Source organism: Odocoileus virginianus, chromosome 16 (genome assembly GCF_023699985.2).
Source record: "Odocoileus virginianus isolate 20LAN1187 ecotype Illinois chromosome 16, Ovbor_1.2, whole genome shotgun sequence".
Lineage (NCBI taxonomy): Eukaryota > Metazoa > Chordata > Mammalia > Artiodactyla > Cervidae > Odocoileus > Odocoileus virginianus.
The window spans coordinates 21,271,802-21,296,141 of record NC_069689.1 but is presented as its reverse complement, the minus strand read 5'-3'; the positions used below and the strand labels follow the sequence as shown (position 1 = coordinate 21,296,141).

Genomic DNA, 24,340 nt, shown 5'->3' with positions numbered 1-24,340 from the left:
GTGATTTTGAAGTTTTTTAAGCACATTTGAGAAGAAAGGCCCTGGAATCACACTATATAGATTGGAGTCCTCACTTTTCCACTGATAAATACTTTTACTTCCTGTGCCTCAGTTTTCATTATCTGTAAACACACTCTATAGAGCTACTGTAAACATTAAATGAAATTGTTCAACAGAACCTTCAATGAATGTTTACTATTTATTTAAGTCATTTTAGTTATTTATTCCAAACAAATAATGATTGTTATCACTTTTTTCTTTTATTTAAAAATCTTCAAAATGTGGTCAGAGAAAAGAAACCATGGTGGTATTTAAGGTGTATGCGCTGAATATTGGTCATAAGTTTTCTGAGTGCTCTGCTATGTTTTTGGGGAAATTTTAGACTATTACTTTTTTTTAAAACTGTGTACAGGGTTTTGCAGATTAGCTATAAGTCTGCACGTGAGCAGTCTCTGACAATTAGGTATGTCTTTAATAGCTAATTCATTTTCTAAGATTCCTTCTTGATTCTGTTAACATGAAAAGATGAGGACTCCTACTGTTTACATCCTTCTTATACCAGTCTCCACTCCCCTCAAAAAAGTCTGTTTAAGTAAACATGTGGTGAAGTCACAGAGGAAGTGGGGGGCCAGATTCTTTAGGATCTTGTAGGTCATTTCTGTTTTAATGACTGGCTTTTTCTCTGAGTGAGACGAGCAGAAGCCTTTAGAGAATTTAGAGCAGAGGAGGGTCATGGCCTGGCTGATATTTTAAAAGAATCACACTGGCTGCTGTCTTAAGAATAAACTGTAGAGGCTAGGGGTGGAAATAGGAAGACCAGCTGGAAGACTTATTACAGTAATCCTCAAGCTAAGATAATGATGGCTTGGGCTATGTGGAAGCAGGGAAGTTTGTGAGAAATGATTCGATTATGGATATATTTTGAACGTCAAGTTGACAGGACTTACTAACAAATTAGAGTGGGATCTGAGATAAAGGAGTTGACTTTGACTTTTTCATTAACTCATTGTCATGCTAGTGTAGTTCCCGTAACTTGATCAGGGAATCCTGGTGAAGAGAAGAAAAAATAATTTTCGCTCTACCCTTCTGAGTTCTTAGGTGTGACCTCTGTAATAAAAGACAGATTTACAAGAGAAAAACAAACTGAAGCTTATTAACAAATGTATACTGGGCTTTCCTGGTGGCTCAGTGGTAAAGAATCCACCTGCCAATACAAAAGATTCAGTCTTGGGTTCAGTCCCTGGTCTGGGAAAACCCCACATGCCATGGTGCAGCTAAGCCCAGGAGTCACAGCTTTTGAGTCTGTGCTCTAGAGTCAGAGAGTCCTAACTACTGAAGCCCGTGCACCCTAGAGCTTGTTCTCCCCAACAAGAGAAGCTCCCACAATGAGAAACCCAAGTTCTGCAACTGGAGGGTAGCTCCTGCTCACCTCATCTAGAGAAAAGCCTGAGCACAGCCGAAAAGCAATATAAATAAAAAACAAACAAACATGTATACTTCATGTATGCGTGGGAAAATACCGAGGGAAAAATTAGTAACTCCCTTAAGTGGCTTAGAATTCATATTTAAATAGCATCTTATGGGGAAAGAGGAGTGGCATGCACAAAGGAGAGTAAATAATTTTCAGGGAAGATGAATGGGGATTTAAAAGATGGGAAGTATGAGTGATGGATTGTGATGAAGTTTATTTGGATATGGTGTGGACTTTCAGTCTCTTGCTGAGTTAGTTTTCCCTGGTTGATGAAACTCCTGGGGAAGGGATTTATGACAGTTGAGTTCCTTCTGGAGGATCTGGTTTTAGGCAGATAAGTGGCCAGAGAAACGGCACTTGCTTTTGTTTTGAGTGCCTTTAACTCAAAGTAATCAGTATACCAAAAGCAGTATAGGCTGGGGCAGCATGATCTAAACTCCTACAGTCATATTTGGGTTGCCATATTCTGCTACCCTTCACTGGAATAGCGGTGTAAAAAGCAAAATATAAATTGTATTTTTAACTAAAAATTCTGCTGCCAAAGTATAGTTGATTTATACAATGTTGTATGAATTACTGCTGTATAGCAAGGTGATTCAGTTACACATATGCGTGCGTTATTTTTGTAAATATTGTCTTCCATTGTGGCTTATCACAGGATATTGAATATAGTTCTGGGCTATGCAGTGGGAACTTGTTTGTCCATTCTACATACAGAAATTTTTATCTGATAACCCCAACCCCCAACTTGATCCCTCCTCCAGCCCCCTCCCCCTTGACAGCCACCAGGCTATTCTCTATGGCTGTGATTCTGTTTCTATTTAAAAATATGAATTCTAGAAGTAATAAAACATAGTTTAATTATTAAACTTACTATTATTCTAAAATTGACTGACAATAAATTTAGGTCTAGGATATGATAAATAGCAGTAAGTGCTCTAGGGCCATTTACATGCTCTACCCCCTTTTTAGTGATGTTAAAAATAATATCTGTGCTTTCTCACTCATGTGTAAATGTTTAGAAGAACCTTTTGGAATCATAACCATCATTAAAGGAGTTGGAACTGTGCTTTGCACTGTACCATTGTCTCTCTTGGTTTATATTGCCATTTTGCCGCTTCTTTTCCTATTTGGTAGTATTTTGGGTGCCGATTTTTAATCTGATTGCAGGGGCAAATGGGAAAAGTATGCTTTGATCTGCAATTCTCTTCTAGTTGCATCTAATTATTTTTAAATTTTAATTTTAGGTAGTGAAACAATTTCGTAGTGGTGGTTACAATACATTGGTGTCTACTTGCGTGGGTGAAGAAGGTTTGGATATTGGAGAAGTTGACCTTATAATATGTTTTGATGCCCAGAAGAGCCCAATTCGTCTTATACAGAGAATGGGTAGAACTGGCCGCAAACGTCAGGGCAGGATTGTTGTTATCCTTGCTGAAGGACGAGAGGAACGTGTAAGTAGACTTGTGGAAGCGTAATCTGACAGTCGAAATTTGAGAAACGGAGTCTAAAGACAGGAATCAGTCTGTTCACATTCAAAGTCCAAATAATCTGTAGGTAATTGTGATTGATTTTTGTTTCTCTTTGTGTTAGATACTACCTATTCTTTTTTTGACTAGACTCAGCTTTATAATTTTTATCCATATAAAGAACCATATCTTTGTACTTTAGTATTAATTTAGCAACACATAGATAAAAAAATCAAGTATTACCTTGTCTGACTATTTCCCTGTGCTTCTAAGGCTTATTTTTTTGTGTTGTTGTTTTATTAATAACTACAATGAAGTAAGAATATTTTTTACATTTTAAAGAGTTGCCTAAATCAGTCAAGTTACCCACCAACCAACCAAGAATATGCACTGGGGGTAATGTGTTAGCCAGCAAAGCCTAAAATATTTACTTTCTGACCCTTTGTGGAAATTTACTAGTGTCTATTCTAAGTGAAAAGGCATTGAGTGATATTCATAAATCTTGGGTGACAGGCCTTTCTAAATATGATGTTGTACATAGTATTATTCTGTATATGTACACTAAAGTGTTACCTAACTTTTATAACTGAGTGGGACTATTTCTGTGGCCAAGTAAATATTTTTTAAATAATTTTACATTAAGGAATTTTCACTAATGACGATAGTTTTAAACAGTTGATTTGAAGCATTTCAGAAACCCTATGAAAATCATCCTGAAAAATGAATTTCTTTTTCCACCAATACTTTTTATGTGATTGTAGCATATTCTTATGTAACATCCAATTTATCTCCAAAATAATTCTAATAAATGATATGTCTGGCACCTTTTAAAAGTCTGTGTATTGATCACCAGCCCAGGTTGGGTGCATGAGACAAGTGCTCGGGCCTGGTGGACTGGGAAGACCCAGAGGGATCGGGTGGAGAGGGAGGTGGGAGGGGGGACTGGGATGGGGAATACATGTAAATCCATGGCTAATTCATTTCAATATGACAAAAACTACTGTAATGATGTAAAGTAATTAGCCTCCAACTAATAAAAATAAATGGGAAAAAAGAAAAAAATAAATAAATAAATAAAAGTCTGTGTATTGTCACTGAGTGGAATTGGGTCCTAACTAATGGTGTTACCTTAGGCAACTCACTTAACCTCTGTTTAAGTGTTAGTTTTCTTATCTGTTAAATAGTCATAATGGACCACATTTCATGAGTACCTACTTTGTGCTGGACACTGTTGAAAATGTTTCAAATGCATTGTTTTACTTAAATCATGTTAATAACATTATCAGGGCAGTACTAGGGATTTTCTTGTTGTATACAGTAAAGAAAATTGACACAGAGAGAGATGAAGTAACAAGCTGAAATAAAAAAATAGTATTTTTTTAAAAACAGTTTATACTTATATATAAATATTAACCTTATTCAAAAATAGCAAGATACTAAATAAAAGACAGACTTTGTTGGTACAATATAGTTACTAAGGTAAGCTTTTATAATAATAATCTTGAAATGATTTTCATTAAGACTTAAATAGACTTTAAAACAACATATATTCTGTTCCTCAAGTATTTAAGTGGATCAGAGTTTAATTTGCTGTTTAGAATACACAGGGTGATATAATAACTGCTTGCTATGGCTAGGTTATTATTATAGAAATAAAATGATTTTGCATTTATTTTTTTTTCAGACTTATAATCAGAGTCAGTGCAACAAAAGAAGTATTTATAAAGCTATTTCAGGTAATAGGCAGGTCCTCCATTTTTACCAAGGAAGTCCACGAATGGTTCCTGATGGAGTCAACCCACAATTACATAAGATGTTCATCACACATGGTGTCTATGAACCAGAGAAGCCTTCTCGAAACTTGCAGCGAAAGCCATCTATCTTTTCATATAGGAACGGTAAATACAGTTTTTTGCATTTGAGACACGCAATTGTTTTTCTGTTATTTGTTAGCAGATCGTGTATTGATCTATTTCTTCTATGAGAAAATCAACGCACATTCTAGTATGTTCACTTGGAGAAGGATAGAAGAGAGATGATTAATGTGGCAAAGGGAAGGAGGTACTGGCAGTACAGGATGAAAGAAGCTCAGTGTTGGGAAAATCTAAAAATATAGGCCCAGAGAATACTCTTTACAACATGTAGAAAAGAGGAAAATAGTTTTATTATTGAATAAGCATTAAGCCATATTACAATGTGTGTTGTAAGCAATCCACCAAGTTAAGAGAAAGAAGGAAATTCTACCCTATTCATTTCAGCAGTATTAATCCTTTACATCATGTTCTTAAGATTATAACAGTAACTTGTCTTCTTATAAGAGGACGGCACCATTTGCTTTATGTTCTTTCATTGTTGTTGTTGTTGTAGTTGCTAAGTCATGTCTGACTCTTTTGCGACCCCATGGACTATAGCCCCACCAGGCTCCTCTGGGATTTCCAGGGCAAGAATGCTGGAGTATGTTGCCTTTTCCTTCTCCAGGAGGGTCTTCCTGACCTAGGGGTCGAACCTGTGTCTCCTGCATTGGCAAGCGGATTCTTGGCTCAGCGCCACCTAGGAAGCCCATGCTTCAAGCTCACCCAGTAACTGCGGTGGCCACTTGAGTTAGCTGGTTGCCTTGATCCTCATCCTCCCTGGTGCCTCAAACAGTAAGGAATCTGCCTGCAATGGAGGAGATCTGGGTTCAGTCCCTGGGTTGGGAAGATCTCCTGGAGAAGGGAATGACTACCCACTCCAGTGTTTTTGCCTGGACAATTCCATGGGCAGAGGAGTCTGGCAAGGTACAGTCTATGGGGTCTCAAACAGTTGAACATAACTGAGCACCTAACACTTATCCAAAGAAATAGTAAAACTTCTGTCTCTATGACAAACAGATAGGGAGAGGTCAGAGAAAGATGCCAAGGCTAAACTCCCCAGGTGTCTGGGAGATAGGGACACTGTCTTCCTCGATGTTTACATTTCAAAGAGATGTCTCCTAGGTCCTTAAGAAAATCATTTCTGGTTGAAAAGCTGGCTAGAGACTTGCTTTACCTTTACAAAGATTTGCATGCATATCAGAGAGTTAAATAAAGAATTTAGGAATATTAATAAGTATCTGTGGAATTGCTTTCAGAGAAGCAGGGGGAATTTCTACAAAGGAGAATTTTTTAAATTTTTTTTATTTACTGTTACACCAGATAGTGGTGTAACCAGAAGTTAGACTAAGCCGGTGGTACTGAGCCAGTGAGAAATAAATATTGATCCTTTGGTGCCAGGGAGCATCGTAAGGAGAGGACTAGCTTAAGAATTGCAGAGACTTTGGTGATATCAAGAAAATATCTTGAAATATTAAAGAATCATAAAATATATTCTAAACTTTGGAAGAAACCTCAGGGATCATCTGGTCTAGTTACTTACCAAGGTAGGGATGTTTTCTGTACCATATTTGTTTGTGTTTTTTTTTTCTGTGTACAGTAGATAAAAGTTTTATTAGACTGCAGATTGTTGTTTCATGGAAATTAAGATAAACATGTTTCTCACAAGACATTTTGCCATGAAGTGACGTGAAGTCGCTCAGTCATGTGCAACTCTTTGCGATCCCATGGACAGTAGCCTACTAGGCTCCTAGTCAAGAGTACTGGAGTGGGTTGCCATTTCCTTCTCCATGTACCATGCTTGTTAAATGTGTGTGTGTGTGTGAGTATTCAATCTCTAGGTTGTGTCTGACTCTTAAGACCCCGTGGACTGTAGCCCACCAAACTCCTCTGTCCATGGGATTTCCCAGACAAGAATAGTGGAATGGGTTGCTTTTTCCCTCTTCATGTCAAATGTATATCAAGCCTCAACTTGAACATCTCTGTTAACGGAAATTGTATTCTTTTATGAAAGTTCATTCCATGGTTGACAGTCCATATAAAAGAAGTTCTTTTGTTGAAAAAAAATCTGTCTTTTATCTTTTTTTTTCATTAAGTTTTGGCTTTGTCAACTGAAAAAAATGCATAACGTAAAAGTTGAGAATTATGTTTTATTCAGGGCACTACTGAGGACTATAGCACAGGAAGGAAGCCTCTCAGATAGCTTTGAGGGACTGTTCCAAAGAGGCAAGTAGGGAGCCAAGATATATAGGAGTTTTTGCTGAAAAAAAAACCCAGTCACTGAATATTAAAAGATTACTGCTAATCCCAGAAAACAAGACCTCTCAAGTTTATGATTTTAGTGCTTTTTTATGTATGGGAAGATGCAAGAGTTTCAGCTCACTGAAATTATTCCTTTGACATACATCTTAACTCCCTCGGGCAAGTATTCTGTTTTGTTCCGCTCTGACCCCCTCAGAGGCAGCTGCAGTGGCTGATGTCTGATCTCCCCAGCAACACCCTTTATTTAGTGAAATGGCAGGTGACTTTCTTTGCCCACAGCTTCTAGACACAAAAATGGATTTGATCTTTGAGTTACCTAGGAGGTAGTTTTTTTATACATTTGAAGACAGTACCTCTTAAATTTGTTCAACTGACTGTTCCACTGGTTTTCATTACTATGAAGGTTCTGAATTCTTCCCCCTCCTGGGCACCTTCTTTGTACTTGGTTAAATTTGTTAATGTTCTTTCCCTTAACTCAGAGCCGTTAATCAGTGTTTTGTGGATATGGCTATTAAACCTAATGCAAATTCACTTAATAGAAATATACCTATCATTTTAAAGACTTTGCCAAAATTATGGTTAAAAATGAAAAGATAGTATATATTTGAATTCTCTTGAATTTATTAAACTAATAGTATCATCAAAACTTGGTTAGATTGGTATACATTTTCTTAATGATCATTTAATTTTTATATATGTTAATTAACCATATGTTTAGTAATTGTTTCTAGGAATGTTACTAGTTCGGTTCAGTCGCTCAGTCGTGTCTGACTCTTTGTGACCCCATGGACTGCAGCACACCAAGCCTCCCTGTCCATCACCAACTCCTGAAGTTTACTCAAACGCATGTCCATTGAGTCGATGATGCCATCCATCCATCTCATCCTCTTTCGTCCCCTTTTCCTCCTGCCTTCCATCTTTCCCAGCATCAGGGACTTTTCAAAAGAGTCAGTTCTTTGCATCAGGTGGCCAAAGTATTGGAGTTTCAGCTTCAGCATCAGTCCTTCCAATGAATATTCAGGACTGATTTTCTTTAGGATGGACTGGTTGGATTTCCTTGCTGTCCAAGGGACTCTCAAGAGTCTTCTCCAACACCACAGTTCAAAAGCATGAATTCTTCAGTGCTCGGCTTTCTTTATATTCCAACTCTCACATCCATACATGACCACTGGGAAAACCATATCTTTGACTAGACGGACCTTGGTTGGCAAAGTAACGTCTCTGCTTTTTAATATGTTGTCTAGGTCGGTCATAACTTTCTTTCCAAGGAGCAAGCATCTTTTAATTTCATGGCTGCAGTCACTATCTGCAGTGATTTTGGAGCCCCCTCAAATAAAGTTTTCCACTGTCCCCCCATCTATTTGCCATGAAGTGATGAGATCAGATGCCATGATCTGAGTTTTCTGAATGTTGAGGTTTAAGCCAACTTTTTCACTCTCCTCTTTCACTTTCATCAATAGGCTTTTTAGTTCTTCTTTGCTTTCAGCCTTAAGGGTAGTGTCATCTGCCTATCTAAGGTTACTGAAATTTCTCCCGACAATCTTGATTCCAGCTTGTGCTTCTTCCAGCCCAGCGTTTTTCATGATGTACTCTGCATATAACTTAAATAAGCAGGGTGACAATATATAGCCTTGAGGTACTCCTTTCCCGATTTGGAACCGGTGTGTTGTTCCATGTCCAGTTCTAACTGTTGCTTCCTGACCTGCACACAGATTTCTCAAGAGGCAGATCAGGTGGTCTGGTATTCCCATCTCTTGAAGAATTTTCCACAGTTTGTTGTGGTCCACACAGTCAAAGGCTTTGGGACAGTCAATAAAGCAGATGTTTTTCTGGAACTCTCTTGCTTTTTCGATAATCCAACGGATGTTGGTAATTTGATACTTGGTTCCTCTGCCTTTTCTAAATCCAGCTTGAACATCTCGAAGTTCACGGTTCATGTACTGTTGAAGCCTGGCTTGGACAATTTTGAGCATTACTTTACTAGTGCAATTGTGTGGTAGTTTGAGCATTCTTTGGCATTGCCTTTCTTTAGGATTGGAATGAAAACTGACCTTTTCCAGTCCTGTGGCCACTGCTGAGTTTTCAAAATTTGCTGGCATATTGAGTGCAGCACTTTCACAGCATCATCTTTTAGGATTTGAATTAGCTCAACTGGAATTCCATCACCGCCACTAGCTTTGTTCGTAGTGATGCTTCCTAAGGACCACTTGACTTAGCATTCCAGCATGTCTGGCTCTAGATTGGTGATCACAGCATCATGATTATCTGAATCATGAAGATCTTTTTTGTGTAGTTCTTCTGTGTATTCTTGCCACCTCTTCTTAATATCTTCTGTTTCTTTTAGGTCCATACCATTTCTGTCCTTTATTGAGCCCATCTTTGTATGAAGTGTTCCCTTGGTATCTCTAATTTTCTTGAAGAGATCTCTAGACTTTCCCATACTATTGTTTTCCTCTCTTTCTTTTCATTGATCTCTGAGGAAGGCTTTCTTACATTACTAGTTCATGTACATTTTTCTGTGCTTTTCTTCTTCCATTTTCTCTGATTTTTCAAATGTCAGTGATTCATCTTGCTAATAAGATAGTGTGTATAAATGTCATCTTTTATATATTTGTATATGATTCATTTAGGCTAGAGGTCTGAATATATTTAATGTGACTAGGAGAAGGAAATACGTTTCTGTTTCAAGTCTTAGTGCCTCAGATTGCTAGATCTGAAGAAGACCTGAGAGATCACCTAATTCAAACCTCCTAATTTGCAAAAGCTAAGACAGAAGTTTCCTGATTTTGAATTCAGTATCTTTCTGATTTCTTTTTCTGCCCTCATCTTTATTGGGACCAGAGTTACAGCTTAATATTTTTTAATCCTTTCCATGTTGGTGATTATTTTCCTTTATAAAGATTATGGAAATAATAAAGGATTAACTTATTATACATTTTTTTAAAAGTAATATTATCATGTCTTTTTTAAAAGCAGTAGGTCTTTTTGTCCTTTTTAAACTGTCGTCCCCACATGTCACCCCACATTTAAGACTTTATCTAAAACTCTTTCTAGTCTTGTCATCTCTCCTACATCCATACCTGTTTCAGATAACTTTCTGATAATGTTAGGATAGAATCATGATGCTAGTTTTCATTTGTAAGTGATCTGTTTCCTTCCAGGTCTTAGACAACAAAATGAAGAGAGTCCAAAATAATATAAGACTGAGAGCTACCTGGTGATGTTTTGTTGATGAAGGTTAGGTGTAGTTGGAATGGTGCCCTAGTACTTTCAAAAAGGTGAGAGAAGTTTAGGAGATATGTAGAAACAGGAAGTAATAACCAAAGTGTTTATATGAAGAAATCGAATTTTAAGGACTCAAATCAGTGGTTTAGCAGAAACAAGTAGTCATAAACAGAGAGTTTGAGTTGATGTTTTTTATTTTGTGTTTGTCGAGCAGATTTTTTTAAACCTGTTTTCAATTATTTTTTAAACTTCTAGGAATAAAGCAGAGTAATTCAAAGAATGATTGGTTCTTATCAGAAGAAGAATTTAAATTATGGAACAGACGATATAGGTTAAGAGACACTGATGAAATTCAGGAAATAAGATTGCCTCAAGTTCAGTTTCTGTCTTTACACAATGAAGAGAACAGACTAGTAAGTTAAATGTGTTTTCGATGTTGTTTATAGTGATTATGCAATACCTTTGGGAGTAAAGAGAATGAATATTCATGATCAGAAGATCAATTTATATAAAAATTAAGAATGTAAGCAGTTTATAAAAGAATATTAAAGAATAGTCTGTCTTGATAAAACTACTGATTTTCTTGTATATATATTTTTACATGACTATATTTACATAAATTCTGACTTTATTACTTTCTTCATATGAACATTTCTGTATAGGTGTAATTTTTATGATTGTTATATTACTCTGTAATATACTGTACTTTAACTATTTCTCTGTTGTGTTTTAGAATTATTTTCAGTATATTACTAATTACACTATTATGAATGTCTTTGTACATACTGGTTTTTAATTTTTGTTTTGAAATTACAGTAAAACTTTAAATTGGATATTAGATTTATTTTATTATGAACAAATTATTGATGAGCTTGAGGAAGGTCAAATGAATTGATCAAAGGTTACATACGTACCAGAGAAATCGAAAAACAACTTCAAGGAAGATACCTTTGAGAAGATTTATGGGGCTTGAAATACTTGGCTTTGAGAATCTATATTTTGTTCACTAATTATTTATTCCTCACTGAAGTGAGGAATGGCAGCAGGCATGATGAATTGGGATTGGCATCACTGCGAGATTATAAATACCTCTTTATGAGCTTCCCTGGTGGCTCAGATGGTAAAAGTGTATGATTGCAAAGTGGGAGACCTGGGTTTGATCCCTGGGTCGGGAAGATCCCCTGGAAAAGGAATGGCAACCCACTCCAGTAACTCTTGCCTGGAAAATTCCACGGATGGAGGAGCCCTGTGGGCTACATTCCATGGGGTCAGGGATCACAAAGAATCAAACATGACTGAGTGACTTCAGTTTCAGTTTATTAGATAATAGAACATAATCTAGCAAAAACTCTTAACATGGAATTATATAAACCGGAATATGGCCAAGTAGTAACTCATCTAGCATTTATTTATGTGTTTTATTTTTAATGACATAGTTTTCTTTCTAATTTTATAAGCAATATATGTGACAGTTATTTTTAAAATGTATTTAAAAGGACATCTTTGTACTTCAAAAGTTATTTTATTTTTCACCTGAGATTTTAGTTGAAAATACCTAAGTGAATTAAAATTATTTATGCTATGCCAATTATCTGTATATTAAGTATTTTTTAAATCAGTGTGTGAAATCTGAGTATGTGTGTTTTTTGTTATGTTAAATTATTGTTAATCAAGACTGAAGAACCAACCACTGGAATTCATCAGCTCTCTCTCTCTGAATGGAGACTGTGGCAGGATCATCCTTTGCCTACATATCAAGTTGACCATTCAGATCGATGTCAGCATTTCATAAATATTATGCAAATGATAGAAGGAATGAGACATGAAGAGGTAGGAGCCTACTGTAACTTTCTCTTGCTGGTATGATAGTAAAACTAGAATATTTAATCTTTAGTCTTCTTAATTTGAAGTTGTTATTATAAGAAACAAGTACTTATAAATAATAATAGCTAGACTATTTTGTTTTTCTATGTAGCTTCTTGTGGTCTCAATGGACTAGTTTTCTGTCTTAGGAGAAGTAGGCCTAATTAGAAGAATGCCATCTGTGAATATTGATAGACGAGAGTGAAATTTTAATGTATTTAATGGCTAAAGGGGATCAAGACCATCCCCAAGAAAAAGAAATGCAAAAAAGGCAAAATGGTTGTCTGAGGATGCCTTACAAACAGCTATGAAAAGAAGAGAAGCAAAAGGCAAAGGGGAAAAGAAAAGATATACCCATTTGAATGCAGAGTTCCAAAGAATAGCGAGGAGAGATAAGAGCCTTCCACAGCAATCAGTGCAAAGAAGTAGAGGAAAACAATAGCAAGGGAAAGAGTAGAGATCTCTTCAAGAAAATTAGAGATACCAAGGGAACATTTCATGCAAAGATGGGCTCAATAAAGGACAGAAATGGTATGGACCTAACAGAAGCAGAAGACATTAAGAAGAGGTGGCAAGAATACACAGAAGAACTACACAAAAAAGATCTTCACGACCCAGATAATCACGATGCTGTGATCACCAATCTAGAGCCAGACATGCTGGAATGCAAAGTCAAGCGGTCCTTAGGAAGCATCACTACGAACAAAGCTAGTGGCGGTGATGGAATTCCAGTTGAGCTATTTCAAATCCTAAAAGATGATGCTGTGAAAGTGCTGCCCTCAATATGCCAGCAAATTTTGAAAACTCAGCAGTGGCCACAGGACTGGAAAAGGTCAGTTTTCATTCCAATCCTAAAGAAAGGCAATGCCAAAGAGTGCTCAAACTACCGCACAGTTGCACTAGTAAAGTAATGCTCAAAATTGTCGAAGCCAGGCTTCAACAGTACATGAACCGTGAACTTCGAGATGTTCAAGCTGGATTTCGAAGAGGCAGAGGAACCAAGTATCAAATTACCAACATCCGTTGGATTATCGAAAAAGCAAGAGAGTTCCAGAAAAACATCTGCTTTATTGACTGTCCCAAAGCCTTTGACTGTGTGGATCACAACAAACTGTGGAAAATTCTTCAAGAGATGGGAATACCAGACCACCTGATCTGCCTCCTGAGAAATCTGTATGCAGGTCAGTAAGCAACAGTTGGAATTGGACATGGAACAACACACCGGTTCCAAATTGGGAAAGGAGTACTTCAAGGCCGTATATTGTCACCCTGCTTATTTAACTTATATGCAGAGTACATCATGAGAAATGCTGGCTGGATGAAGCCCAGGTTAGAATTAAGAATGCTGGGAGAAATTTCAATAACCTTAGATATGCAGATGACACCACCCTTAAGGCAGAAAAGCGAAGAACAAAGAGCTTCTTGATGAAAGTGAAGGAGGAGAGTAGAAAAGTTGGCTTAAACCTCAGCATTCAGAAAACTCAGATCATGGCGTCTAATCTCATCACTTCATGGCAAATAGATGGGGAAACAATGGAAACAGTGTCAGACTTTATCTTTTGTGCTCCAAAATCACTGCAGATGGTGACTGCAGCCATGAAATTAAAAGACGCTTACTCCTTCCAAGAAAAGTTGTGCCTCTGCATATTAAAATGCAGAGACATTACTTTGCCAACAAAGGTCTGTCTTGTCAAAGCAATGGTTTTTCCAGTGGTCATGTATGGATGTGAGATTTGGACTATAAGGAAAGCTGAGCACTGGAGAACTGATGGTTTTGAACTGTGGTGTTGGGGAAGACTCTTGAGAGTCCCTTGGACTGCAAGGAGATCCAACCAGTCCATCCTAAAGAAAATCAGTCCTGAATATTCATTGGAAGGACTGATGCTGAAGCTGAAACTCCAATCCTTTAGCCACCTGATGCGAAGAACTGACTTATTTGAAAAGACCCTGATGCTGAGAAAGAATGAGGGCAGGAGGAGAAGGGGATGACCAAGGATGAGATGGTTGGATGGCATCGCCGACTCAATGGAGATGAGTTTGAGTAAACTTTCAAGAGTTAGTGATGGATAAGGACACCTGGTGTGCTGCAGTCCATGGAGTTGCAAAGAGTCGGACATGATTGAGCAAGTGAACTGAACTGAATGGCTAAAAAAATGTTTTTTGGTTGTGCCGCATAGCTTGTAGGATCTTAGTTCCCAGACCAGGGATTGAAAAGCACTGGCAGTGAAAGCACCAAGTCCTAAACACTAGATCTTCAGGGAATTCTCATTTAATGATTTATATAAATGTTTGTAAAGCAAATTTAGTATTCTTGTTAGATCTGTTGAAATTTCTCTATCATACAGGTCATTTGGTATGTTTCCTTTATCCTGGTGTTAGTTTAGAGAATTAGTGATTCCTTGAGTAACATCCTGATTCTTATTCCCTGAGAGAGTCAGAATGGTGAACCTATTGTGAGTGTGAAATCCAAAATGCCTGCGTTAGAATCTTACTTTTTGGATCTAAGTTACTTAACCTCTTTGTGCCTCAGTTTCACCTATAAATTTGCGATAATGATTCTTTCTTCATAATGTTGTTGTGAGGATTAAGTGGCTTAATATATGTAAAGCAATTAGAATAATACCTGGCACCTAGTAATTACGTGATAGATTGTAGCTGGTAATTTTATTAGCTGTTGTTCATGAACACATGTAAATAAAGTAATATTTGTGGATCCCTACAAGTGAAAAAAAGTGTATAATCCTATTTTATGTATTAATTAAATCTGTACTTTCTACAAATATTTGTCCTGGGCTGTGCCAGCAAAGGCTGTGCATCAAAGTAACACATTTATTTAGTGCCTTCTATATGACATGGTCTGTTCTAGGCCCCATGGCTACACTGGTTAAGATTAAATATTCTGTAGGGAGCATATATCCTATTAGAGTGACAGACATTCTAACATTAATATTTATTGTATTTATTATACAAAAAGTGGAGAGTTAACTGCTTAAGTCCCTGAATAGTAGAGGAATCCTGATTAAAGTGGCATTTAGTGGCACGAGGGAAGGGATGGTGGACTGTAGTTTTAGATTTAGATATAAGACTTGGAAATTCACGAGAAGAGTTCTTGAGAAATTTGTTAAAAATAGCATATTCTAGCTTACAGCCTAGAAGACTGTAGGTACCATTATTTCAAATGTTCTAAAATCTGTTCTTAGTTTATCTTCAAGAGAGTAAATTTCACATAAGTATGTGTTTCTCATTTATATATGTTAATTTCTTAAATATCTTTTTAAAGAAGTTAGAATCATTGTTCAGTTAAATGTTAGGAAAAAAGTATTTATAATAATATTCTATATATTAATTAAATTTATACTTTCTACAAATGTTTATCATGGGTCTCTTATGTACTAGGTACTGGGAATACAAAACTATTAACTGATAAAAGATAATTTGTGATAATTTCACAGTAATGTCATTTCTAATTTTGTTTGACTTAGAGTAATTTTTAAGGTAAAATCATTTGAATAATGCAATATTGTTTGGAAAATATTTTAACAGAGTAAGGCTCGTCTCTTAGAATTTTTATTTGTTTTATATTGCTTTCTTGTGACTTTTTCATTTTCCTTCTTTATAGGGAGAATGCAGCTATGAATTGGAAATTAAATCTTACTTACAAATGGAAGATGTTAGCTCAGCATCTAGTGCTCCCAGAAATGAATATAATCCTTTTGCCAGTGGCACCTTTACAAGTAACAAGAAGTCTTCATTTGCAAAGAATATAAATCAAGGGAAATCAGTCTCAATGACAGAATCTGATGAAGAATGTGCTGAAATTTTTAAACAAATTCCTATCAAATCTACCAAAATTCCTTCTTTAAAAAAAAAGGCTTCTGAAATCCTGAAAAAAGATCATCCTAAAAAAGAAAATAAGGATGTTGTCGTGGAGCCTTTAGATACTGATGGCAGTTCTACCGCTGAACATATTCTTCAGGTAGACCTACGAAATGGTAAAAGAGCATCAGATACAGGTGAAGTCACTGCTATGTGTGCTGTCAATGAAAATGGAGGTAATCCGTCATGTGGATTATTAACAGATTGTCAGTTTACAAATAAATCTACTAGTTCATTTACTGGAAGTTTTTTTGATTCTGGTTATAACAGTTTCAGTGATGAGAAATCTTTTTCATCTAGCTTATTTCTTTCATTTGAGGATGAGCTTGATAGAGCAAAAACAGGTGACCAATTTTTTAATTGTCATTCATTAACAAAAGAGGTGCTAGCTAATGTAGAGAGATTTTTATCACATTCTCCTCCACCTCTCAGTGGACTGTCAGATTTGGAATATGAAATTTCTAAGGGTTCTGCACTTGAAAGCTCAGTTTTTATACCCTACTCAGAGTGCTTACAGAATGATAAATCCACCAATTTAATGTCACGTTCAGCTGTAAATTCTCAACAGAATTTAGAATTGAATTCACCTAAGTTTATTACTCATTCTTCTGAAACAACTTGCCTTCATGGTACAACTAATGATAATATTTCTGATGAGCCAAGCTTCTGTGACTCTGATAAAGTACATAAAAATAGTAAAAATGAACATTTAATATCCAGCAATCAAATTCAAATAAACATCAGCCCTTCAAAGGATTTTGCTGAAGAAAAGAAACATGATGTTGATAACAGTGACCTCCCAATATTGCATACTGCTCAGGATGAAAGTTTATTATTATTTGAAGATGTTAATACCGAGTTTAATGATGTGAGCCCTCCTCCCTTGAACAGTAAATGTGAATCTTTATGTATATCAGACAGAACTGCTGTAAGTGAAATGGCACCAGTCTCTCAATTCTTCATTTCTGATGAACTTTTGTTAGAGAATGATTCTGAACCCCAAGATCAAATTGTCTGTGATACTAATGTGACATGGAAATCTCATGAAGGTTTGAGAGGTATACCTGAGGAAAAACTGAATAATGATGAAAACAGTTTTGACTGCTCTAAGGATTTATTTTCTGTTACATTTGATTTAGGATTTTGTAGTACAGGTTCTGAGGATGAAGTAGTGGACCATGCATCAGTTACAAATAATAAAATTTTAGACGATCTACCTGGAAGACATTTAGACATTAGGCAGATAAATGGCACAAATTGTGTTTCAAATCAAGCAGTCATGTCAAGAGCCCATGTTGACACTTCTACAAGTGTAACAACTACTCACCCATCAAGTGAAGATAAGCAGAGTCCAGCTTTTTCATGTTTTGCAAAGAATGTGACAAAAAGTAAAGAATTTATGTCTCCTAGTTATTCTCAGTTTTCATTGCCAGCAGGAGAGAAAGTTATGAGCACACCACTTTCTGAATCAAGTGTATTGAACTCATTTTCTAAAACGAGAATAGAAATGGCTAAAAAGTCAGGTTCTAACATAGGAAAAGTAGATCTACACAGTTTCAAAGAAACATTGAATTCAACTTGTGGTGATTCAGGACTTTCTATAGAAAAGTGTAAAAGCAAGAAACAAATCAATCTGCATCAGTCCTGCCATTCTACTGAAGGTAAGATTCCATCTTTATTTTTTTTTTTTTTATTTTTTAGATTCCATCTTTATAAAGCACAAATTTTCTAGAATATTTTGGATCAGAGTTTATAATTTTTACAAAATATAATTTCTCAGTGTATGATATATTGAATTAGGTAATTGATGTACTATATAGTCCTTATATTGATGTTTATTGATTCAGGATTTTTTTTTCTGCATGTATTTATGGCATGCATGCCATGGGAAGGTACTGTGCTAGACACTGAAATACAGAAGTGTGAGATTTGGCTCTAGCCCTTAATTATAAAACACAAACAATTGTATGACATATAAGTTTGAAAAGATACCAGTAAATATGGAAATAACTACCAGATGAATAATAAGATGGTGGACATTTAGGTTCAGAAGATGAAAACATTTTGAACTGGTTTAGATTGAAAATGTTCACTTCTGATGTAGGTTTTCATCTCGGCTCCTTGGGAATATTAATGATTTGGACTTGTTGAAGATAATCAAAAGAGAATTTGGATGTTGTAAATGATGAAAGCAGAGGGAAAGAAAGCAAGTGTAAAGTTTGGGGGGGTATAAAGTAGGGGATTTATATAACAAAACTGAGAAATAAGACTGTATTTAAAAGATTGAGATAAGGTCATAGAAGATCTGTAGGAATCTTTGGATCTGTATAATCTAATTCTGTAGAAAATCCAGAAAACAGATGATTTAAATACCAGTGATTTATATATCAAAAATATAATGATTTAAATATCCTTTAGATCCTGTTATAGAACTCAACTCTACTCTATGTATAGATTATTATAAAAGGCCACTTATGAATCTTACTTTTTATGGCTAAGGAAAAAGAGTAGTTACAGGATAAAATGAGAATTTCCTCTATAAATCCTATGATTCATGAATGTTTTAAGATAAAAACTTATAAGTTCTGGATATACAGTTAATTTTTAAAGACTAACTTGTCTACATAATTTTGGATATACTCTGACACTTAGTTTTTTTACTAAGTATGTTGCCTAGGTCCTTTAACATTTAGTGCCTTTATATTAAGTCTTTGTTAATGAGCGAGGTAATTTTTCTTTGTGTCAGATTTGCATTAAAACTTTTTCCTAGCATTGCACTTAATGACTGACCGTGGGCAATATTGGTTCTGAATGCATAGCCATTAAGGCGCTATTTATTATGAGTTTGGTTTTTTTAGTGTTTTTTATTCCGCTTAGTTGAAATAGAAGATTTAGGATCATTTACCATGTTATATGTATACAACAATCTGTCTAGATAGATACTTTATTAGCCCAGAGCATAAGGAGAAATATACTGTGTGAGTTTGTATTAGTTTTGTACTGCTGTGTAAAAAATTACTCCCCCTAATTTAGTGGCTTAAAATAGCATTTATCTCACAGTTTCTGTAGTTTAGGAATTTCAGAGTTGCTTAACTGGGTCATTCTGGCTTAAATTTCTCATGAGATTATAGTCAAGATTTCACTTGGGGTTGCAGTCATCTGAAGACTTGACTGGGCATGTAAAATCTGCTTCCAAAGTGGTTTATTTGAAAACAAGGAAGGATGATGGGAAGCACGCAGGAATCTCTAGTCCACAGTGATTCTAAAATCTAGCAGAGCCAAGACTGAAAGTTTCTTGATTAGTACTCAAAGCCTGGGAATAATTCTCCATGGTTCTTGGCTCTATCCTCTGGATGCCTAGTCCAGTTTCCTAATAGGTAGCACTTGTGGAGCTTTCTCAGGTTGTGTCCTTCCAGTAAAAATTTGGGGATCTAAAGGCCTCTTCATTTTGTACTCTCTCTGCCCCTTTTAGTTGTAGCTGGCTGTGGTTTTTTTCCTCATCTAATTCTCATAAATATTTGTGGATCTCTTGTGAATCTTACTTGAGGTTCATTCCGTTAGACACTAGCCATGTCCACAAATCTTTTGGAGCTGAGTTCTTCTCTAACTTTGGCTTCTGCTGAGATGTGTAAAGATAGTTCCTTAATCTTCTTAGAAAATCTGTTGTTTGAGAGCGAATGTAAGAGACATCTTTAAAATGTTTAGAGTACCGTCCGACTGAATGGTACTCTGAGAAACCACCTTTGATCTTTCTGAGATCTTAAATCATTTACAGTTATACCCTCAGCATCATCTGGACTGTAGTTTCCTGGCAGTCTTCTAGATTAGGTCTTTGCCTGGAAGATTTCTTAATTTAACATTGTTTGCCATCTGGAGAAGCTGGTAATTGTCTTTTTTTTTCTTCTTCTTCTTTTTTTCTTTTTTTTTGCGACCTCATGGACTATACAGTCCATGGAATTCTCCAGGAGGGTGTAGTCCTTCCCTTCTTCAGTGGATGTTCCTGATCCAAGAATCGAACCGGGGTCTCCTGCATTGCAGGCGGATTCTTTACCAGTTGAGCTATCAGGGAAGCCCCCTTCTCGGTTGAGTGGTCCCTAACTCCCTCGTTACCCCCTCCTCTGACTCTCACAGCACTTTTTCCGACCATAGTAGGCATCACACACCAAATATTCACCCATTCCCATCTTCCATTTCCTTGTCTCACCCACCAGTCCCAACACACAGACAGAGGTCCTAAAGAACCAGGACTGGGTCCCACTGGCCTTTGCAACCATTACACTCAGCAGGGTACCTGGGACAACAGAAGGCGGCTCAATAAACGAGTGTTTAGTCAACGAATAACCCTCCCTACTAAACCCTAAGCTCCTAGATTATAAAAGCATCAGCACAATTTATAAAGCTGACTTACCTCCAGCATTTCATGCTGGTTTAAGGACAGTCCTCAAGCATCTATAAGCCCTCCTTCCTCCAGCTTCTAACTCATGGCTTTCTGCATGGCGCCCTGCGCAGGACCACCAATGCTTATACGCAGTGGACTCTCAAAATGATGATGATAGTAAGAAAAATAACAATATTACTAATACGTCCAAACCTCACCAACATCAGGAAAGGCTGGGGGAAGCCATTCTTGTGGGGGAAACACAAGTAAGGCCGGAGCCAGGGCGGAGACCAAAGCTGCAGGCAGGGGCTCCGCAGTCCGCTTTGCGAACCTCCCAAAACGCTTACGTCCTACATTCTCACGAGGCCTGCCCGGGCCTGCTGAGGCTGACGGCAGCCCACCCTGTGCTGTCTGATGCGGGAAGAAGCCACTTGCTGCTTCCCAGACTCCTGCTCCTCGCGGCGGAGCCGGCGGCCCGGCGAGAGGAACAGCCAATCACGCGGTGGCCGCTGGTAATTTTCAAAACCAGCAAGTCTCAACTGGTTCATGTTTTGATTGATTGATTGATTGATTTGGCTGTGCCGGGTCTTAGTTGCAACATGTGGGGTCTTTTACCTGTTGGCATGCGAGCTCTTCCGTTGTGGCACGTGGGATCTAGTTCCAGGGATCGAACCTGAGCCCCTACGTTGGAAGTGCGGAGTTTTAGCTACTGGGCCACCAAGAAAGTCCGCCTGTTTCATATTTAATGTACTTTCTTTAATTCCTCTCTCTCCTTTCACATTTAAACAAGAAGCATAGGTGATACCTTAAACATGTTGTCTGGAAATCTTCTTGCTTAGAGCACCTCCTTCATTGTTGTTGTTCACTCACTCAGTTATGTCCAACTCTTTGAGACCCCCATAGACTGTAGACTCCTCTGTCCTTCAGTCTTCCAGATTTTGCTCAATTTCATGTCCATTGAGTCGGTGATGCTATCTAATCATCTCATCCTCTGCCATCCCCTTCTCCTTTTGCCTTCAATCTTTCCCAGCATCAGGGTCTCTCCCAATGAATTGACTCTTTGCATCAGGTGGCCAAAGTATTAAAGTACCAATTCTTTGGCTCTTGGCCTTCTTTATGGTCTAGCTCAGAATTTCCCATGATGTACTCTGCATATGTTAAATAAACAAGGTGACAGTGTACAGTCTTGTCCTACTGCTTTCCCAATTTTGAACCAGTCAGTTGTTTCCTGTCTGGGTCTAATTGTTGCTCCTTGACAGGGGTCTCAGGAGACAGGTAAGATGGTCTCCTTCATGAGGTACATTTTCTACTTTCTGTGTTACTGCAACGTTGTTAAACTTTCTGGCACTATAGTGAGATTTCTCTTTCCTATAATTTCTAATGAGGATTTTCTTACTTCTTTAAGCTGTTACCCATGACCTCCTCAATGGCCATTAATCTTCTATAAACAATTCCTTTGAGGGTCTTCAAACTTTCACAAAAACTCTCCTCAAAAATTCTTTTAACAACAAAAAACAAGTTCTTTTAGCTTCTGCCCACTCTTTAGCTCTAAAACTGTATCCACCGTTTAGGTATTTGGTAATTAATTCCCTATTTCCATGCACCAAAATCTGTATTATTTATCTCTAGCTGCATAACAAATTTACTGCAAACTTAATGGCTTAAAACAGCATGTATGATTTCCGTTTCTCTAGACTAGGAATTCGAGAATGGCTTGGCCGGGAGTTCTGACTCCACATATTTTATGAGATTGCATTCAAAACATTGGCCAGGGCTACAGTTATCTAAAGGCTTGAATCAGCTTATCGGGTCACATTGCTGTTGTATAAGAGGCCTCAGTTTCCTGCCTTGTTTTCGTCCCCGTAGGATTACTTCCTCTATTCTTACCGTATAGCATCTGGCTTGCTCCAGAGTGAGTGATACAAGAATAACTGTCTTTGAGACTGAATAAATGTTGAGATTGCCAGGAACAATTTTTACTGTACCCATCAATAAAATAGATAGCTGCGGTTGGACAAACTTAAATCTGTTGACCAGATTCATTATCTTTAAATAAATTGTAGATGAACGATTATCAAGCCGTGAAAGTGAAGATGATGAGATTTTCCGAAGAAAAAGTAAAAAAACAAAAGGAAATGTTTTAGAATCCCCAGAGGTGAGTTGGTCAGTAATCACAGTAGCAAGATCATATAAAGTTTCTTGTTTCCCTTAAAACTTTTTTTTTTAATTTTTACTTTGTCTGCTTTATCTAGAATCAGAAAAATAGCGAAGTTGATTCTCCACTTCAGGTTGTCAGAAAGCGCAGGGTTCCTCCAAACAGAGTAAGTAAATAACAAATAATAAATAGTAATTCAAATCTTTTTGAGATAAATATTACAAGAGAAATATGTGAATAGTTGAGCATAGGTATATTTGATCTTACAGGTATTTTTAACAGAAAAAGATAGTAAATCTTCAGTGACTGGAATTTCTATTTTAATTTTAAACTCCTTCAAGAAACTGTTCCTATTTTTGTCAGTACACTCCAACAATTCATGAAACATTGATTAAATACCTACCATGTATCTACTGTGTAAGATGCTGGGGATAGTATAAAGAGTATTTCCTGATACTGTTTAAGTGCATAATCTAGTAGGAAGGATAGATAAGTAAATGGATAGTTTCCATATAATTTTTTAAGTGATGAGAGAAGATAAAACTTAACCTAGACCTTGGGAGTTCTGGCAAGCTTCTTGAAAATAACACCTTATACAAATCTTAAAGCGTACATATTTTAGGGGAAAAGAAGGGAGAAGGGAAGGCATTCCCAGCAGCTTAAAGAAGGGTACAGAACAGGGAAATGGCATCTCTTGTTGTGGATTGTAAAGGTAAAAAGTACCAGAAAGTAAAGCTGGAGAAAAATCTGGGTAAGCTTTTGGAAGGCCTTACTCATTCTTTTGCTTACTGAATGAGTTTGAAAGAAGGGAAAGGAGGAGTCCACAATGACTGTTCAGTTTTGGCTTGGGTTTAGTTGGCAGATACATCATGTTTTTAGAGGAAACAAGAAAGAGTGGTGAGTTCAGTGTTGAATATGTTCGAGTTTGAAGTCCAGGTGGGACAGTAAAGTGACAGTGTCTGGCAGGCACTGACAACTATGAAAATGTGAAATTTGGTCAGTGGGCACATCTTAAGGCTTTAGTATTCATTTGTCATCAGTTTATAGCTGACAGCTAAATTTTGAGACTAGGAAATCTTGTGTGTTTTAATTCTCTAATACTAACTAGTATAATTTGTGCAAGATTAATTAAAAATGCAATCAACCCTCATTAACTTTGTGTACTCATATAAAACTCCATTTAAAAAATTGTTTTAACTTGCTACTTTATCTAAAATGTCTGATTGACTTGCTAGACGTGAATTAAAATATTGATAATGCTGATGCTTAATCCACCTTAACCTAAAATTATCCCTGTTAATTGAAGTTACTTTGATAAATTTCTTTTGATTATTTGGATTGGTTTTATATTATTCTGTAAGAGATACTGTAGTAGGCTTCATAGTCAAAAGATTTGTTGGTATATTTTTTCTTAGTTTGTAAGGACTTGTGTATGTTTGAATTGATTTTGACAGCTATATTTATAGACAGCTTTTTTTTGTGAAGCCCTTCAGGATCTTTTAAAGGAAACAGTTAAACTAAACATTCATCAGATACATTCAATTTCATACAAAATTGAATGAATACTGTATTAGTATTACTTATAATTTATTATTTTATTACTTAGAATTATCTAACTTTTAAATTTTAAAATATTATGTATTTGTGCATGGCTCTGAGTTGTAAGAGCATTTTATTTTTCTAACATGAAAATGTTTGGTCAACTATTTAAAAGGGAAACATGATAATAGAAGCAACAACCCTTCAGAAACTAATTAAGATACAACACTTAAATAATATTTTCTTATGCAA

General features: G+C 36.6%; 1 protein-coding gene across 9 annotated transcripts in view; it reads left to right on the top strand.

Moving 5' to 3' along the window:
* The window catches only part of FANCM (FA complementation group M), a 98,480-nt gene that overhangs the window by 22,759 nt on the left and 51,381 nt on the right, over window positions 1–24,340 (top strand). For 8 of the 9 annotated variants that reach the window (XR_011491796.1, XR_011491794.1, XR_011491795.1 and 5 more), the window contains 7 exons: window positions 2,719–2,925; window positions 4,625–4,838; window positions 10,533–10,690; window positions 11,952–12,107; window positions 15,760–17,677; window positions 22,458–22,549; window positions 22,647–22,715. Coding sequence is in view for 5 of the 9 variants with exons in the window: in XM_070477986.1 (XP_070334087.1) it covers window positions 2,719–2,925; window positions 4,625–4,838; window positions 10,533–10,690; window positions 11,952–12,107; window positions 15,760–17,677; window positions 22,458–22,549; window positions 22,647–22,715 (2,814 nt within the window). In the remaining 4 variants the exon portion in view is untranslated. The remainder of the gene's footprint in view (window positions 1–2,718; window positions 2,926–4,624; window positions 4,839–10,532; window positions 10,691–11,951; window positions 12,108–15,759; window positions 17,678–22,457; window positions 22,550–22,646; window positions 22,716–24,340) is intronic. The other variant, XR_011491797.1, reaches the window with a different exon arrangement.